This window comes from Triturus cristatus, chromosome 3_1, assembly GCF_964204655.1.
Source record: "Triturus cristatus chromosome 3_1, aTriCri1.1, whole genome shotgun sequence".
Taxonomy (NCBI): domain Eukaryota; kingdom Metazoa; phylum Chordata; class Amphibia; order Caudata; family Salamandridae; genus Triturus; species Triturus cristatus.
In genome coordinates, this window is record NC_140583.1 from 7,957,728 (window position 1) to 7,977,806 (window position 20,079).

General features: G+C 51.2%; 1 protein-coding gene across 5 annotated transcripts in view; it reads right to left on the reverse strand.

Annotated features, from left to right (window-relative positions):
• Positions 1–20,079, reverse strand: part of AGBL2 (AGBL carboxypeptidase 2) — a 1,238,365-nt gene that overhangs the window by 225,184 nt on the left and 993,102 nt on the right. For all 5 annotated transcript variants that reach the window (XR_014979319.1, XR_014979321.1, XR_014979320.1 and 2 more), the window contains exons 19-20: positions 15,472–15,520; positions 6,220–6,371 (exon numbers count right to left, since the gene is read on the reverse strand). Coding sequence is in view for 2 of the 5 variants with exons in the window: in XM_085646520.1 (XP_085502646.1) it covers positions 6,220–6,371; positions 15,472–15,520 (201 nt within the window). In the remaining 3 variants the exon portion in view is untranslated. The remainder of the gene's footprint in view (positions 1–6,219; positions 6,372–15,471; positions 15,521–20,079) is intronic.

Here is a 20,079-nt window from a genome sequence, read left to right on the forward strand (position 1 = left end):
TCCCCGTCCGTCTTTCCAAAGGCGACCGGAACCAATTCCCCTGCTCCCATACCCCGTACCTCCCCGACCTAATAATCCCGGACCCCAGTGTTACCATTGCGGGGGTTTTGGTCATATTGCTCGGGTATGCCCCCAGAAGGAGGAACCCATGGAGGTGGGACTCGCCAGGAATTATGTGTGTTCGACCCCAGGCCAGTCACCTCCGTCGTTCCGCTGCCCGGTAAACTTTGATGGGCAAACCCTTATGACCTTGGCTGACTCGGGGTGTCGTCAGAGCGTTCTCCGGCCCCAGCTCTTGCCTCAACCTGTGGGGCCGACGTCAGGCACGGTCGCCATTCAATGTGTCCATGGAGACACAAAACAGTACCCCACTACTCAAGTTCGGATCCAACACCCCAAAGATCCTGGAACCACCCTCTCTGTTGGTCTTGTCCCCACTCTACCGGAACAGGCTATTCTGGGAAGCGACTATATGGGACTACCAGGACTTCTGCAAGAAACTACTGATTCCCTGACCCGTTGGTGGGGAGAAGCCCCGTTCCCTCAAGGACCTGCTTCCCCTAGGACTGATCCCAAGCCGCCGAAACCCAAAGCCCAGAAAAAGAAGGAGAGACGTGAATATACCGGTGTTTTTCCCGTGACCCTCGAAGAACACCCGTGGCAGACCGACAGAGAATTCAGGGCAGCCCAGCGAGAGGATCTGGTGCTACAGGAAGCATGGGCCAAGGCAGTAGACCACGAGGATCCTCTTATAGTAGGTCCCTACTTCTTTAAGAAACATGGGTTGCTATATAGGAAGGGAGGGTCTCACCAAAAACCACAATTACTCATACCCGGTCCCTTCCGGGAGAAGGTACTCTTTCTGGCCCACAGCCACCTTCTGGGAGGACATTTCGGAGACGAGAAAACCAGCCAAGCGATCTTAGACAGGTTCTATTGGCCAGGGGTACACCAAGCCATCAAAACATACTGCAGAGAGTGTCCGGTCTGTCAGAAACACAGTAGATACCAACCTCCAAGGGTACCCCTACAACCCCTACCCCTCATTGACGTCCCTTTCAGCAGGGTAGGTATGGACATCATAGGGCCCTTGCTGCCTTCCCGAAGTGGTTGCCGATACGCCCTAGTTATCGTGGATTACGCCACCCGCTTCCCCGAAGCCCTTCCCCTACGACAACCCACCACCCAAAACGTTGCGAAAGCTCTCATCACTGTGTTCTCAAGGGTAGGATTTCCCCGGGAGATCCTGACGGATCAAGGCACTCCCTTCGTCTCCTCCCTTATGAAACAGGTCTGCTCCCAACTAGGGATTAAACAGATACGCACCTCGGCGTATCATCCACAAACCGATGGGTTAGTGGAACGATACAATGCCACCATAAAACAAACCCTAAAGAAACTATTAGGGCTGGAGGCGAGGAGGTGGGAGGAAATGTTACCCCTTGCCTTATTTGCGATACGTTGCAAGACGCAGAGCAGTACAGGATATTCGCCCTACGAACTGTTGTATGGCCGACCCCCTCGTTCTCTATTAGACATGGCTCAGGAAGCCTGGGAGGCAGAACCAGATCGCACCCGCCCCCTCCCGGAATATATGGAGAACCTCAAAAACCACTTGTCTCTAATAAGGGACATAGTACATCAGAATCTTACACGGACCCAAGAGAAACAGAAGGGTCAGTATGACAGAGGCACAAAACACCGAGTCTTCTCAGTGGGAGACCTAGTTCTCTTAATGATGCCCTCTTCCGATCAAAAGCTCCTTGGGCAATGGCAAGGTCCCTACACCATACTCCGACAAATAACCCCTGTCACCTACGAAATACAACTAGACCCCACACGGGGTACCACCCAGATTTACCACGTCAACCTGTTAAAAAAATGGGAAGGGCCTCGTCCCGTCCTGACCGGCTCTAGGGGTTTGGAACCTCTTTCTTTCTCTCCTTGCATAGACCCCGCCCTACCTCCGTCCCTGAGTGTAGCCCTCCAACATCGTCTCTCCCCTTTACAACATGTGTTTTCCTCTTTGCCTGGTCACACCTCCATTACTGAGCACGCCATACAGACGAGTCCGGGGAAAGTGGTCCGACAAAGGCCCTATAGGGTCCCTGAAGCCCGTAGAGCGATCATACACCAGGAAATCGAACAAATGTTAAAACTGGGCATTATAGAACCCTCTGTAAGTGACTGGAATTCCCCGATAGTGCTTGTACCCAAACCTGATGGGTCTGTTAGATTTTGTATTGACTTCCGGGAGGTTAATAAGATATCAACCTTTGACACATACCCGTTACCCCGAGTAGACGAGATGGTAGAGCGTATAGGAAAAGCCCAATACATATCCACTCTGGACCTTTGTAAGGGGTACTGGCAGATACCCCTCAGAAAAGAAGACCGAAAGAAAACGGCGTTTTCGACCCCTGAAGGTTTATATCAGTTCCTCGTCCTCCCCTTTGGCCTCCATGGCGCGCCCGCCACATTCCAACGGGCCATGAATCATATCTTAAGTCCCCACACCCAGTATGCAGGGGCCTACCTCGACGATATAGTTATCTACAGCGACACCTGGTCACAACACTTGGAGCGTCTCCATAACGTCATTTCCTCTTTGGGCTCCTATGGATTCACGATTAATCCCGCCAAAACCACCCTGGCGGCCCAAACCGTTAAATATCTGGGATATCTCCTGGGTGAGGGTCTTATACGGCCCCAGATCAGCAAAACAGAAGCCATCCATTCCCTCCCCTTCCCCCAGACCAGAAAAGATTTGAGGGCCTTTCTGGGCCTCCTTGGTTACTATCGCAGGTTTGTGTCCAATTTTTCCCAAAGGGCCGCCCCGCTCACTGACCTATTGAAGAAAGCCACGAAAACAGAGGCCATTCTGAAAAACCCGACTCCCCTATTGTGGCATGCATTTAACGATCTGAAGAATGCCTTGACCTCCAATCCCGTACTAGTTAGTCCGGATTACACACAACCCTTCCTCCTTCAGACAGATGCTTCAGAACAGGGTTTAGGGGCTGTGCTGTCACAGAGGGACCGCGAGGGGAACGAAAGACCCATCCTGTACCTCAGCAGGAAACTGTTTCCTAGAGAACGGAATTATGCAGTCGTGGAGAAAGAAGCTTTGGCGATTAAATGGGCAGTAGACAGTCTCCGTTACTACCTAGAAGGACGTGACTTTACCATCTTCACCGATCACGCCCCCCTTGAGTGGATGGCCCGGAACAAGGGGCACAATGACCGTGTCCTGCGGTGGTTCCTGGCCCTCCAACCATACCGCTTCAAAACAGTACACCGAAAAGGCACAGAACAGGGTAACGCGGAATTTCTCTCTCGCTATCCCATATCCACACCGGATACAAGAAAGACAGCTAGGGAAAGGGAATGTAACGAAGACCCCCTACCTCAGATCGGGCCCCCCCTCCTTACCCTGTCCCGGGAATCTTTTCCGCTCAATCCTCCCTGTTCAGACAGTCCATCCCAGCTTTCATCCACAGCCCCGGTGACCACAGGAACCCCGCCCCTCTTTCTCTTACAGGAGCCAATCACGAACAACGGACCACCGGAAGGACAACCCCTGATTCCCGGAAGTCCCTCCTACCCGTTCCCCGCCGGGAATAGAAAAGCCGGAAGACAGGAAGCAGAGGTCGTCAAAGGATCGTGGAAGGAGAGTCCGGCAGGAGATACGACGAAAGGAGAGGACGAGAGCGGTGAACCAGAAGAGTGGTCGGAAGACTGGTGGAGTCCCCCGGAGGAGGCTGAAGAGCGGCCGTAACTCGGATGAGAGTTACGGCGGAGCACGTGAGTACCAGTTTCCTTCCAGTATAGTACTCTAAAGCACCCGTGTGTACCTTGGGGTTCCATGTACATAGATGTATATACTCTCTCTCCTGTTAGCACCCCTGCACCCTAGTAAGATCTCTCAGTATCCATTGTACAGCACCTCACGCTTTGTACATAGTATCCCCCTCAAACCCCCTTTCCGAACACCCCTTTTCTCGACTTGTCCCTCTTTCTCCTTGTCCCTTCTCCTCACAACCCCTCCTCTTTATCACTCCTCGGTGAAGGTTACGGCAGCGGCATAGACTGTCCGCAGGTCTAACGGCTCCTTCTGTTTTTTTTTGTCTCACTGCCCTCCGAGGTGTTCGTCCATTCCCCTTCTTGGGACCAACGTTGGCGACTTGGACAGCAGAAGACCTTCGGTGACGACGACCGCAACCGACGGGATCCCTCATCGATTCCAACCCCTCCGGCAGAAGACCCGCATTCTATCCTGTTGCCCACCGTACCTTGAACTCAATAAAGTAGACTATTGCACACTATATACGGCCTCCTTGCCTGCTTTTCCAGCCCGCCAAATCCCAAAGATCACAGTGACATCCCCATCAAGTCAGAGATATGTGGTCAGGCAGGCTCTGCAAACCACATCCAGGCCTATCAAGTGACAGGTTACAGGTGGGTATCTCTTAACCCAAAGACAAACGAGCACCCAGGGAAAACCCTGATCGATCGCACAGATAGATAGTTGCACCACCAACAGGTCCGAGGAAATTGGGCCCAATAAAACACATTTTGCGAAAGGCTTGCGTTCCCCAGAAATACCAAAAAGCTAGATACCACATTTAGATAGGAACAAATAGCTAATCAGGACACGACATACACACCACACGTAGTGATCATGCGCTCTTCATGCTGGATATCTGGACACATACACACTGGCCCACACTTGCTGTCGCCGAGGTCGAGAGCCATCTGTGTCCTTACCTGATGCCCGAGCTTCTTAATTTATGACTGAGATGCTTTTCAGGAATGCAGAAATCTCTTTATTGTACCTCTCAAGATGTATATAATGTCAGCCAAAACTTTGCACATTGAGAGACCTTCCTTAGACACATTCTGTTGAGACTCTACTGGCCGCTGCCTTTAATTAAACCAACGTTTTCCTGTTTTGCCAAATGCCTCTTGTCTTTACATTTCTTTAAGGTAAACTCATATCTAAGCAACAAATCGTCAGGTCAATGCTGTCTCCACATGCTCCGCAAAGCTTTTAAGTGGCTTCCCCTCAGCACCAGGAAAACAGTGACACTGATCGTCATACCCAGCTGACTGGACTACGGCAATGCACTCTATATAGGAACCACAACCAAACTCATGCAAAGACTCCAGACGATCCAGAACACAGCAGCCAAACTGATACTCAAGCTGCCCAAGATGACCCACATCAATCAGCACCTGAAGGACCACTACTGGCTCCCCGTCCAGAAGAGATGCCATTTCAAGCTTCTGACCAACGCCTACAAAACCCTCCATGACCAAGGACCCGCTTACATGAACAACTGCCTGCACTTCCACCGAACTCCCAGGAACCTCAGTTCTGTACACCGTGCCCTCACTCAGATACCATGAATCCACCACTGCCGGTCTCGAGGACCTTCCAGAGGACGCTCCTCCCACCTTGCCGCCAAAGCATGGAATGCCCTTCCCCTACACCTTCGGAACGCACCCTCGCTGACCCACTTCAGTAAGTGACTCAAGACCTGGCTCTTCGATTGAGACCTCAGCACAGCGCCTGGATACACTCTCAGGTGATAGACTGCTCTATACAAGTACGACTTGATTGAATGATTGATATAATCTATCCTTGTAGCATAAACCTCTTTTACTGCTCCTAGCTGGAATATGATATGACTTCCAGTTCGATGCTAGCTGCTTGATAGCGCTAGAGACCTCCTCCTGGAGTCGGTTATAGATAATTTGATGGATCAACTCCCTTCCCTCCGCAGTTCCATTAAAACTCAGAATGATGGTCCCACTTCTCTCTATTGTCACTTGAAATGGTAACAGATCAATGTGTATTATTAGTGAAGCGTGGGCATTGAATGATCATTCCTTGGTCCTCTTGATCGACAGTGGTAATGGGGACAGATCAATGTGTATTATTAGTAAAGCGTGGGCATTGAATGATCATTCCTTGGTCCTCTTGATCGACAGTGGTAATGGGGACAGATCAATGTGTATTATTAGTAAAGCGTGGGCATTGAATGATCATTCCTTGGTCCTCTTGATCGACAGTGGTAATGGGGACAGATCAATGTGTATTATTAGTAAAGCGTGGGCATTGAATGATCATTCCTTGGTCCTCTTGATCGACAGTGGTAATGGGGACAGATTAATATCATGACCGGTTTTGATGCTCCGCCACCATGGCCTTCTCACCTGATCTTGAAGAGACGAGCGGCGCCAGGGTTTCCTGTCTTACTCTTCCGGTATCCACAGACTTGCAAACGTCGATCTGAGATGGAACGCCACCAAATGTCCAGGAAGAGGGAGTACCGGCGACCTTCCGGAACGCTGCGTTAGCAACGGAGCTGTGGAGAGTGGTCAATGAAGTTGTTTAAAGAGAATATTTCACAAATATCCATTGCAAGCAGCTCAACAGGGACAGTGATTCCTCAAACGGTAAAAGAACCCACCAGATGAGGGCCTGTTACTCAGAGTAGGTACTCGGTGGTCCTTGTCCCTCTGGTCATTCGGTTAGACTCTTTCAGTGCTCATTCCGTGGATGGTACGGAAGCAGGCGCACATTGTGGTGTAGATCCCTACACCTCTGTGCCTTCCCACCGATCTGCACGCTGTGAAGGAGGTCCCTACAACTCTGGACCATCCCACCGGTCTGCACGCTGTGGCCAAGGTCCCTACACCTCTGTGCCTTCCCACCGGTCTGCACGCTGTGGCTGAGGTCCCTACACCTCTGGGCCTTCCCACCGGCCTGCACGCTGTGAGGGAGGTCCCTACACCTCTAGGCCGTCCCACCGGTCTGCACGCTGTGAAGGAGGTCCCTACAACTCTGGACCTTCCCACCGGTCTGCACGCTGTGGCCGAGGTCCCTACACCTCTGTGCCTTCCCACCGGTCTGCACGCTGTGGCTGAGGTCCCTACACCTCTGGGCCTTCCCACCGGCCTGCACGCTGTGAGGGAGGTCCCTACACCTCTGGGCCGTCCCACCGGTCTGCACGCTGTGAAGGAGGTCCCTACAACTCTGGACCTTCCCACCGGTCTGCACGCTGTGGCCGAGGTCCCTAAACCTCTGTGCCTTCCCACCAGTCTGCACGCTGTGGCTGAGGTCCCTACACCTCTGGGCCTTCCCACCGGCCTGCACGCTGTGAGGGCGGTCCCTACACCTCTGGGCCTTCCCACCGGTCTGCAAGCTGTGAGGGAGGTCCCTACACCTCTGGGCCACGCCACCGGTCTGCACGCTGTGGCCGAGGTCCCTACACCTCTGGACCTTCCCACCGGTCCACACGCTGTGAGGCAGGTCCCTACACCTCTGGGCCTTCGCACTGGTCTGCAGGCTGTGAGGGAGGTCCCTACACCTCTGTGCCTTCCCACCGGTCTGCACGCTGTGAGGGAGGTCCCTACACCTCTGGGCCTTTGCACTGGTCTGCACGCTGTGGCAGAGGTCCATACACCTCTGGTCCGTCCCACCGGTCTGCACGCAGTGAGGGAGTTCCCTACACCTCTGGGCCTTCCCAGCGGTCTGTACGCTGTGAGGCAGGTCCCTACACCTTGGGGCCGTCCCACCGGTCTGCACGCTGTGGCCGAGGTCCCTACACCTCTGGCCTTCGCACTGGTCTGCATGCTGTGGCAGAGGTCCCTACACCTCTGTGCCTTCCCCCGGTCTGCACGCTGTGGCCAAGGTCCCTACACCTCTGGGCCTTCCCACCGGTCCACACGCTGTGAGGGAGGTCCCTACACCTCTGGGCCTTTGCACTGGTCTGCACGCTGTGGCAGAGGGCCCTACACCTCTGGGCCTTCCCACTGGTCTGTACGCTGTGAGGGAGGTCCCTACACCTCTGTGCCTTCCCACCGGTCTGCACGCTGTGGCTGAGGTCCCTACACCTCTGGCCTTCGCACTGGTCTGCACGCTGTGAGGGAGGTCCCTACACCTCTGGGCTGTCCCACCGGTCTGTACGCTGTGAGGCAGGTCCCTACACCTCTGGGCCATCCCACCGGTCTGCATGCTGTGGCCGAGGTCCCTACACCTCTGGCCTTCGCCCAGGTCTGCACGCTGTGGCCAAGGTCCCTACACCTCTGTGCCTTCCCACCGGTCTGCACGCTGTGGCTGAGGTCCCTACACCTCTGGCCTTCGCACTGGTCTGCAAGCTGTGGCAGAGGTCCCTACACCTCTGGACCTTCCCACCGGCCTGCACGCTGTGAGGGAGGTCCCTACACCTCTGGCCTTCCCACTGGTCAGCAGGCTGTGAGGGAGGTCCCTACACCTCTGGGCCTTCCCACCGATCTGCACGCTGTGAGGGAGGTCCCTACACCTTTGGCCTTCCCACTGGTCAGCAGGCTGTGAGGGAGGTCCCTACACCTCTGGCCTTCCCACTGGTCAGCAGGCTGTGAGGGAGGTCCCTACACCTCTGGGCCTTCCCACCGGCCTGCACGTTGTGAGGGAGGTCCCTACACCTCTGGCCTTCCCACTGGTCAGCAGGCTGTGAGGGAGGTCCCTACACCTCTGGGCCTTCCCACCGATCTGCACACTGTGAGGGAGGTCCCTACATCTCTGGTCCTTCCCACCGGTCTGTACGCTGTTACAGAGATCCCTACACCTCTGGGCCTTCCCACCGGTCTGCACACTGTGAGGGAGGTCCCTACATCTCTGGACCTTCCCACCGGTCTGCACGCTGTGAAGGAGGTCCCTGCAACTCTGGGCCGTCCCACCGGTCCACACGCTGTGGCAGAGGTCCCTACACCCCTGGGCCTTCCCACCAGTCCTCACGCTGTGAGGGAGGTTCCTACACCTCTGGGCCGTCCCACTGGTCTGCACGCAGTGAGGGATTTCCCTACACCTCTGGGCCTTCCCACAGGTCTGCACGCTGTGAGGGAGGTCCCTACACCTCTGGCCTTCCCACCGGTGTGCACGCTGTGAAGAAGGTCCCTACATCTCTGGGCCGTCCCACCGGTCCACATGCTGTGGCAGAGGTCTCTACACCTCTGGGCCTTCCCACCTGTCTGCATGCTGTGGCAGAGGTCTCTACACCTCTGGGCCTTCCCACCGGTCTGCACGCTGTGGCCGAGGTCCCTACATCTCTGGGCCGTCCCACCGGTCCACACGCTGTGGCAGAGGTCTCTACACCTCTGGGCCTTCCCACCGGTCTGCACACTGTGGCCAAGGTCCCTACACCTCTGGGCCGTCCCACCGGTCGGTCTGCACGCTGTGAAGGAGGTCCCTACACCTCTGGGCCTTCCCACCGGTCCGCACGCAGTGGTGTAGGTCTCTACACCTCTGGGCCTTTCCACCGGTCCACACGCTGTGGCAGAGGTCCCTACACCCCTGGGCCTTCCCATCAGTCCGCACACTGTGAGGGAGGTCCCTACACCTCTGGGCCGTCCCACCGTTGTGCACGCTGTGAGGGAGGTCCCTACACTTCTGGGCCTTCCCACGGGCCTGCATGCTGTGAGGGAGGTCTCTACACCCCTGGGCCATCCCACCGGTCCGTATGCTGTGGCAGAGGTCTCTACACCTCTGGGCCTTCCCACCGGTCTGCACGCTGTGGCAGAGGTCCCTACACCTCTGGGCCGTCCCACCAGTGTGCACGCTGTGAGGGAGGTCCCTACACTTCTGGGCCTTCCCACTGGTCTGCACGCTGTGAGGGAGGTCCCTACACTTCTGGGCCTTCCCACTGGTCTGCACGCTGTGAGGGAGGTCCCTACACCTCTGGGCCTTCCCACCGGTCTGCACGCTGTGGCCGAGGTCCCTACACCTCTGGACCTTCCCACCGGTCTGCAAGCTGTGGCACAGGTCCCTACACCTCTGGGGCTTCCCACCGGTCTGCACACTGTGGTGTAGGTCTCTATACCCACCAATCCTCACAGGAAGCTGCTGAGCACCAGTGTCCTCCAGCACAGGTCAACATTCAGAACCCATCTCAGGCTCTATGTCACAAAGTGTGATTAACAGTGTGACCTGATGGGAGTGCATGCAATGTCCTTACAGGTAGGGCTCCATTTGAGGAAAAAGTAGATGAGTCTATTAGAAAATACACAGATTGGCTTAATTCAGCCATTTCAATCGCCGGACCCTTAGAGCTTTGCGTTTGCGGAGAGGCAAGCCTTCAGCCCCCTGGTTCAGTGAAAACCTTAGACTTCAGAAGCAAGCTTGCTGAAGACAAGAGAGACTGTGGATGAAAGACTATGGGCCCGATTCACAGAACTAACTTAAGACAAAATCCTAAACGTACTACTTTTGGTATTCACAGAAGGCATTTAGTAGTAGTAAAGTTAGGATTTTGTCTTAAGTCTGTCTAAGTCTGTCCTAAGTCTGTCCTAAGTTTGTCTTAAGTTTGTCTTAAGTTTGTCTTAAGTCTGTCTTACGCTTGTCTTAAGTCTATCTTAAGTCTGTCTTAAGTCTGTCCTAAGTTTGTCTTAAATTTGTCTTAAGTTTGTCTTAAGTCTATCTTAAGTCTGTCTTAAGTCTGTCCTAAATTTGTCTTAAGTCTGTCTTAAGTCTGTCTTAAGTCTGTCCTACTACTTTTGGTATTTACAGAAGGCATTTAGTAGTAGTAAAGTTAGGATTTTGACTTAAGACAAACTTAGGACAGACTTAATACAGACTTAAGACAGACTTAAGACAGACTTAAAACAAACTTAAGACAGACTTAAGACAAAATCCTAACTTTACTACTACTAAATGCCTTCTGTGAATACCAAAAGTAGTAAGTTTAGGATTTTGTCTTAAGTTAGTTCTGTGAATCGGCCCCTGTGGGGCCGATTCACAGAACTAACTTAAGACAAAATCCTAAACTTACTACTTTTGGTATTCACAGAAGTTAGGATTTTGTCTTAAGTTTGTCTTAAGACAAACTTAAGACAGACTTAAGACAGACTTAAGACAAACTTAAGACAGACTTAAGACAGACTTAAGACAAACTTAAGACAGACTTAAGACAGACTTAAGACAGACTTAAGACAAATTTAAGACAAAATCCTAACTTACATCTGTCTTAAGTCTGTCTTAAGTCTGTCTTAAGTTTGTCTTAAGTTTGTCTTAAGTCTGTCTTAAGTCTGTCTTAAGTTTGTCTTAAGACAAATTTAAGACAAAATCCTAACTTCTGTGAATACCAAAAGAAGTAAGTTTAGGATTTTGTCTTAAGTTAGTTCTGTGAATCGAGCCCACAGGGCTCGATTCACAGAACTAACTTAAGTCAAAATCCTAAACTTACTACCATTTTGGTATTCACAGAAGGCACTTACTCATTTTGGTATTCCCAAAAGGGACTTACTCATTTCGGTATTCACAGAAGTTAGGAGTCCTAACTTTAGGACTCCTAAATGCCTTCTGCGAATACCGAAAGTCTTAAAGTTAGGATTTTTCTCAGTTTAGGAGTAGTAAAGTTAGGACTCCTAACTTTAGAACTCCTAAACTGAGAAAAATCCTAACTTTAAGACTTTTGGTATTCACAGAAGGCATTTAGGAGTCCTAAAGTTAGGAGTCCTAACTTTACTACTCCTAAGCTGAGAAAAATCCTAACTTTAAGACTTTCGGTATTCACAGTAGGCATTTAGGAGTCCTAAAGTTAGGAGTCCTAACTTTACTACTCCTAAGCTGAGAAAAATCCTAACTTTAAGACTTTCGGTATTCACAGTAGGCATTTAGGAGTCCTAAAGTTAGGACTCCTAACTTCTGTGAATACCGAAATGAGTAAGTGCCTTCTGTGAATACCAAAATGGTAGTAAGTTTAGGATTTTCTCTTAAGGTAGTTCTGTGAATCGGGCCCACTTATTTTACTCGACAAATAGAAGTGGACAACAACTCCTCCAAGGAACTCTTCCAAGCAGTCTCCACTTTAGTAGTAATCCAGAGGAATAATCTGTTTAATAATAGCCAGGCTTTTTGTGATACACCGCCCGTTTCTTTTTGGATAAAGTGGTCCAGATGTTTAATAAGTTTGATCAAAACATAACTTATAGTCCAGTACGTCCCTCTCGTCCCACCACAGTTGAGGATTGTTCTAAATTAGCTAATTGTTCCCCTTTTTCAGTACAGCCAATGGCCACAGCTATCACTGCCACTAAATCGGGGTCGTATCAGTACCCATGTCCACTGACAAGCCACAGTTACCATTGCTGTGGGCCTTACGATGATCTTTAACTAAATACTGGAACATGGTTATATTCCCCTTTCTTGGAAGGAAGCATCCATTCTTGCCCCTTTTAAAAAAGGTAAGGCTGAATCTGAAAGATACAAATAACTACCAGCTTATTTCTCGCCTACCTTTACCATCAAAGGTCATTGAAAAGGCCATGAACCAGCAACTAGCTCAGTTTCTACTGGATCATCAGATACTAGATACAACCCAATTTGGGTTTAGAAGCGGTCATAGCACCAAAACGGCTCTGTAAAAACAACAGAAGAGATCAAATCAAATCAGGTGTTTGTTAAGCGCGACTACTCACCCGCAAGGGTCTCAAGGCGCTGTGGGGTGTGGGGGGGTTTGCAGGTTCCAGTCCATCAAGGAGGGGGTCTGTCGAAGAGCCAGGTTTAGAGGTTTCTTGCGAAGATGGGGAGCGATGTTATCTGTCTGAGGTGGAGCGGAAGGTCGTTCCAGGCTCTGGCCATGCTGAAAGAGAAGGAGCGGCCTCATGATCTGGTCTTTCTGGTGCGGGGGACCACGGCGTAGGAGAGCTGGGCTGATCGTAGGGTCCTTTGGGGTGCGTGAAATTTGAGTTGGCTATTCAGGTATGCTGGTTCGGTGTCGTGGAGGGTCTTGTGAGAGTGGGTTAGCATCTTGAAGGTGACTCTAGCTTCGATGGGGAGCCAGTGGAGTGCGCGCAGGTGCGGGGAGATGTGGCAGTGTCTTGGCAGGTTAAGGACCAGTCTTGCGGCGGCATTTTGGATGTTCTGTAGCTTGCGGGTGAGGTTTTTGTTTATTCCGGTATAGAGTGCGTTGCCGTAGTCGAGCCTGCTGGTGACCAGGGAGTGAGTGACGGTCTTTCTGTGTTCGAGGGGGATCCATTTGAAGGTCTTACGTAGGAGGCGGAGAGTGTGGAAACAGGAGGACGAGACAGAGTTGATCTGGGGGTCCAGTTTGAGCTCTGAGTCCAGGATGATTCCTAGGTTGCGTGCATGGTCCGTGGGGGTGGGCGGGCTTCCGAGGGAAGGGGGCCACCAGTTGTCGTTCCAGGCGTCTGGGTTTGGGCCCATGATGAGAACTTCCGTTTTGTTGGTGTTTAGTTGTAGGCAGCTGTTTTTCATCCATTTGGCGACGGCTTCCATGCCTTCTCGAAAGTTGTGTCTGGTGGTTTGGGTTCGTTGGATAGGGAGAGGATGAGTTGGGTGTCGTCTGCATATGACACAATGTTGAGTCCTTAGGTTCGGACGATGGGGGCAAGCGGAGCCATGTAGACGTTGAAGAGCATAGGGCTGAGGAAGGACCCCTGGGGGACTCCGCAGGTGGTAGGTGTAGGGTCCGAGAGGAAAGGGGGGAGTCTGACCCGCTGCGTTCTGCCAGAGAGGAAGGAGCGGATCCAGTCAAGGGCCTTGTCTTGGATCCCTGCGTCATGGAGTCTGCGTATTAGGGTGCGGTGAGAGACTGTGTCGAACGCTGCTGAGAAGTCGATGAGGATGAGGGCTGCTGTTTCTTCTTTGTCCAGTAAGGTATGGATGTCGTCCGTTGTGGCGAGGAGGGCGGTTTCCGTACTGTGGTTTTTTCTGAAGCCGGATTGGGAGGAGTCGAGGATGTTGTGCTCTTCGATGAATGTGGCGAGTTGGCTGTTGATGGCTTTCTCGATGACTTTCGCTGGGAACGGGAGCAGAGAGATGGGTCTGTAGTTTTTGAGGTCAGTGGGGTCTGCCGAGGGTTTCTTCAGGAGGGGTTGGTCTCAGCATGTTTTCAGTCGTCAGGGAACGAGGCGGTTGCCAGGGAGCGGTTGATGGTGTGGCAGAACTTGGGTGCGATGGTGTCGGCGGCTCTGTTGAAAATGTGGTGTGGGCAGGGGTCCGTGGGGGCCCCGGAGTAGATTGACTTCATCGTCTTCAGTGTGTCTTCGGTGGTGAGGGCTGTCCAGTTGTCCTCAGATATATCGCAGATGACATCGGCTTTGCAGCGCTGGTACTCCTCAATTCATCGTCAGCCTTTGATACAATCGACTACAGGACTTTGGCTGACCGTCTCTGGGCTGTCAGTGTCGAGGGCTCAGCTCTAAAACTGATAAAAAGACATTTCTATCTGAAAGGAGACAAATGGTGACCCTGGATCCTTTTCTTTCCGAACCTTTCTGGCTGCCATTTGTATCCCCGCAGGGATCTTCTTTTGGCCCCACCTGGTTCAACATTTATGCTAAACCCATGGCGGCACTTAAAAGATCGTTTGTGTTGGGTTTTACTTCTTAGGCAGATGATACCCAAAATTGTTGTAGCTATGTCGTCCCCCAACAACTGTGGAGGTGGGAATGTCTATGATTGTACAAGAGCCATTGGAAAATGAAAAAATTGTCTACATCTCAACTCTGATCGGAAAAAACCCTCCCTGTGGTCCCCATCCTGGTGGCCAGAGGAAATGGGTTAGCTTCCTCTCCCAGTGAGTAAGGTAAAAAATGTAGGTGTGGTCATGGACAATAAATTGACATTTGGATGCAGGTTAACGCAATCACATCTTCTGCTTTCTTAATCGTTAGAATGCTAAAAAATCTTTTTCCTTTCATACCCTCAAGTTCCCAAAAACTGCGATAACTGTTTTAGTCTGAGTTAAAAAAGACTATTTCAATGCCCTGTATCTAAGATGCAGCATCAACATTTAAACAGGTTATAGGTTCTACAAAATATGGCTGCCAGAATGCTGGCCCGCATTCCCAAAAATAAGTCTGTTGCACACGTCTTCAACAAGCTCCTTGGTTCCCAGTCAGGCAACGTGTTAAATTCAAGGCCCTATGCCTGGCCCATAAGGCCCCTATGGATCTTGCCCTGACTTCCTAAAGCCATCCTGTGGATGGTAAAGACCGGGGAGAAACCTTCGTTTCATGGGCACTCAGATATCGGTGGTCAACAGATGTAGGCCTATAAACTGGGGTGGAAGAAGCATTGTGACCTCAACAGCAAAAGAATGGAATCCACTCCCTCATCACACCAGGGACATTCCAAATGTGCTTGTGTTTAGGAAGGCTTTAAAACATTTTTCTAATTAGGGGATCAAGACAGGGCTTCTGTTTACCTCACTCCGAGTTAGCGCCTTGAGACCTACAGGTATTTGTTTGCACTCTATAAGTCACATTAACATTAAACCCCCAGCATCTCTTAAGAGCTCTGGAAGACAATGCTTGTAGTCCTACCAACCCCTCAGCATCACATTAAGAACTGTGGAAACACTTCTTGTAATCCCATTAAACTTCCAGCATCTCCTTAAAACCTGGGATAGGATATGAATTGTATCACAAATAATGTGGGCTACAGCCCGGCAGCTCACCCACCTGCTCGGCTGGGTTCCTGTGACAGAAGGGTCTCCGGACCATGACCTATCTAAACAAGGAAAGGATGTTGTTAGAAAGAGCAGCACGGAGACACACAATAATTCACTGCTTATTAGACAACTAAGAGGGGAAGATACAAATATAATCAAAGAGGGAAGATTAAGAGAGAGAAAGAAGGTAGAGGGAACAAGTTAGAGAGATGAAGAGGTTTAGAAGGGTGGAAAATGGAGAACGACATGGAGAGAATAACTGAGAGGTAGACATCCCTGGAGGAAAAAGGAGAATAACAAAGTTAGACAGAAAGCATCAAGAGACAGGAGAAGCAACTGAGAGAAAGTTGTAAAATGTGTTAGCAGAGCCTGAAAAAATGTATCAAAATATGACAGTTTCACACCTTCTGCACACGATCTCTTCAGTCATCCTTCTCCTGCACACATCTTGGTCTTTCGCAGCTGTCCTGTGACATCTTGGTTCATCTGTCCTGCACACACACTCACAAGGCTTCTATACCAATGTCCTGTACCTACAACGTGCAGATGATTATACCATGTTGGATCAGACAATGGGGCAGCGAGGGTGGCATAGGCCCCGGAGCAACCAAAGACAATGGACCTTCCATCCAGTGGTTTGATAGAGAAATACAGCCATAATGTGGATGCGTTGGGCTTCTAACACCCCTCAGCCCTGATCCTTGGATCCGCTAGCATGTGGACAGGAGAGGTTCCTACTGAAGAGGATCCACTGACGTGTATACAGGAGAGGTTCAATACTGAAGAGGACATGCTAGCGTGTAGACACGAGCAGACATGTGCACAGGAGTGGTGCCATACTGAAGAGGATCCGCTGACGTGTGGACAGGAGAGGGTACATATTGAAGAGGATCATCTAGCATGTGGACAGGAGAGGTTCCTATTGAAGAGGATTCACTGACATGTGGACAGATGAGGCTCTATACTGAAGAGGATCCGCTGACATGTGGACAGGAGAGGTTCATACTGAAGAGGATCCGCTAGCGTGTCGACAGGAGAAGTTCCTGCTGAGGAGGATCGCTACCGTGTGGACAGGAGTGGATCCGCTGACGTGTGGACAGGAGAGGCTCCATACTGAAGAGGATCCGCTGACGTGTGGACAGGAGAGGTTCCATACTGTAGAGGATCCGCTAGTGTGTAGACAGGAGAGGTTCCTACTAAAGAGGATCTGCTGACGTGTGTACATGAGAGGTTCCTAGTAAAAAGGATCCGCTAGTGTGTGGACAGGAGAGGTTCCATACTGAAGAGGATCCGATAGCATGTGGAAAGGAGAGGTTCCATACTGAAGATGATCCGATAGCATGTGGAAAGGAGAGGTTCCATACTGAAGAGGATCCGATAGAATGTGGAAAGGAGAGGTTCCATACTGAATAGAATCAGCTGACCTGTGGACAGGAGAGGCTCCATACTGAAGAGAATCTGCTGAAGTGTGGACAGGAGAGGTTCCTACTGAAGAAGATCTGCTGACGTGTGTACAGGAGAGGTTCCTAGTGAAAAGGATCCGCTAGCGTGCATACAGGAGAGGTTCCATACTGAAGAGGATCCGACAGCATGTGGAAAGGAGAGGTTCCATACTGAAGAGAATCAGCTGACCCGTGGACAGGAGAGGCTCATACTGAAGAGGATTCATTGGTGTGTGGACAGGAGAGGATCCTTACTGAAGAGAATCCACTGACGTGTGGAAAGGAGAGGCTCCTTACTGAAGAGAATCTGCTGACGTGTGGACAGGAGAGGTTTCTACTGAAGAGGATCTGCTGATGTATGGACAGGAGAAGTTCCTGCTGAAGAGGATCCACTGACGTGTGGACAGGAGAGGCTCCATACTGAAGAGAATCTGCTGATGTGTGGACAGGAGAGGTTCCTGCTGAAGAGGATCCACTGACGTGTGGACAGGAGAGGCTCCATACTGAAGAGGATCTGCCAGCATGTGGACAGGATAGGTTCCTACTGGAGAGGATCCGCTGACTTGCAGGCAGGATAGGTTCCTACTGAAGAAGATCCACTGATTTGTAAACAGAAGAGGTTCCTACTGAAGAGGATCCGCTAGCGTGTGGATAGGAGAGGCTCCATACTGAAGAGAATCTGCTGATGTGTGGACAGGAGAGGTTCCTACTGAAAAGGATCTGCTGACTTACAGACATAAGAGGTTCCTACTGAACAGGATCTGCTAGCGTGTGAATAGGAGCTGACATGTGGACAGGAGAGGTTCCATACATAAGAGGATCCGCTAGTGTGTGGACAGGAGAGGTTCCTACTGAAGAAGATCCGCTAGCGTGTGGACAGGAGAGGTTCCTACTGAAGAGGATCCGCTGACGTGTGGACAGGAGAGGTTCCTACTGAAGAGGATCTGGTAGCGTGTATACAGGAGAGGTTCCATACTGAAGAGGATCTGCTGACATGTGGACAGGAGAGGTTCCTGCTGAAGAGGATCCACTGACATGTATACAGGAGAGGTTCCATACTAAAGAGGACATGCTAGCGTGTGCACAGGAGCTGACATGTGGACAGGAGAGGTGCCATACTGAAGAGGATCCACTGACGTGTGGAAAGGAGAGGCTCCTTACTGAAGAGAATCCGCTGACGTGGACAGGAGAGGTTCCTGCTGAAGAGGATCCACTGACATGTATACAGGAGAGGTTCCATACTAAAGAGGACATGCTAGCGTGTGGACAGGAGCTGACATGTGGTCAGGAGAGGTGCCATACTGAAGAGGATCCACTGACGTGTGGAAAGGAGAGGCTCCTTACTGAAGAGAATCCGCTGACATGTGGACAGGAGAGATTCCATACTGAAGAGGATCTGCTGACGTGTGGACAGGAGAGGTTCCTACTGAAGAGGATCTGCTGACGTGTAGACAGGAAAGGTTCCTACTGAAGAGGATCCGCTGACATGTGGACAAGAGCAGTTCCATACTGAAGAGGATCCGCTGACATGTGGACAGGAGAGATTCCTGCTGAAGAGGATCCACTGACATGTATACAAGAGAAGTTCCGTACTAAAGAGGACATGCTAGCGTGTGGACAGGAGCTGACATGTGGACAGGAGAGGTGCCATACTGAAGAGGATCCACTGAAGTGTGGACAGGAGAGGGTACATACTGAAGAAGATCTGCTACAGTGTGGACAGGAGAGGTTCCTACTGAAGAGGATCCGCTGACGCATGGAGAGGAGAGTTTCCTACTGAAGAGGATCTGCTAGTGTGTGGACAGGAGAGGTTCCTACTGAAGAGGATCTGCTAGCATGTGGAAAGGAGAGCTTTCTACTGAAGAGGATCCGCTAGCGTGTGTATAGGAGAGGTTCCATACAGAAGAGGATCGACTAGCATGTGGACAGGAGAGGTTCCTACTGAAGAGGATCCGCTGACGTGTGGACAGGAGAGGCTCCATACTGAAGAGGATGGGCTAGCGTGTGGACAGGAGAGGTTTCTACTGAAGAGGATCCGCTAACACGGTAAAGAGGAGAGGTTCCTACTGAAGAGGATCTGCTGATGTGTGGGCAGAAAAGGTTCCTACTGAAGAGAATCCGCTAGAATGTAGAAAGGAGAGCTTTCTACTGAAGAGGGTCCGCTAGCATGTGTACAGGAGAGGGTTCCTACTGAAGAGGATCCGCTGACGTGTAGACAGGAGAGGTTCCTACTGAAGAGGATCCGCTGATGTGTAGACAGGAGAGGGTTCCTACTGAAGAGGATCCGCTGACGTGTGGACAGGAGATGTTCCTTTTGAAGAGGATCCGCTGACATGTGGACAGGAGAGGTTTCATACTGAAGAGGATCTGCTGACGTGTGGACAGTAGAGGGTTCCTACTGAAGAGGATCCGCTGACGAGTGGACAGGAGAGGTTCCTACTGAAGAGGATCTGCTGACGTGTGGACAGGAGAGGTTCTTTCTGAAGAGGATTTGCTGACGTGTGGATAGGAGAGGTTCCATACTGTGGAGGATCCGCTGACGTGTGGACCGGAGAGGGTACATACTGAAGAGGATCCAGTATCATGTGGACAGGAGAGGTCCCACACTGAAGAGGATCCGCTGACGTGTGGACAGGAGAAGTTCCTGCTGAAGAGGATCCACTGACATGTGGAAAGGAGAGATTCCATACCGAAGAGCATCTGCTGACGTATGGACAGGAGCGGTTCCTACTGAAGAGGATCCGCTGACATGTGGACAGGAGAGGTTCCTACTGAAGAGAATCCGCTAACATGTGGACAGGAGGGGTTCCATACTGAAGAGGATCTGCTGATGTGTGGACAGGAGAGGTTACATACTGAAGAGGATCCACTGACGTATGGACAGGAGAGGTTCCTACTGAAGAGGATCCACTGACGTGTATACAGGAGAGGTTCAATACTGAAGAGGACATGCTAGCGTGTAGACACGAGCAGACATGTGCACAGGAGTGGTGCCATACTGAAGAGGATCCGCTGACGTGTGGACAGGAGAGGGAACATATTGAAGAGGATCATCTAGCATGTGGACAGGAGAGGTTCCTATTGAAGAGGATTCACTGACATGTGGACAGATGAGGCTCTATACTGAAGAGGATCCGCTGACATGTGGACAGGAGAGGTTCATACTGAAGAGGATC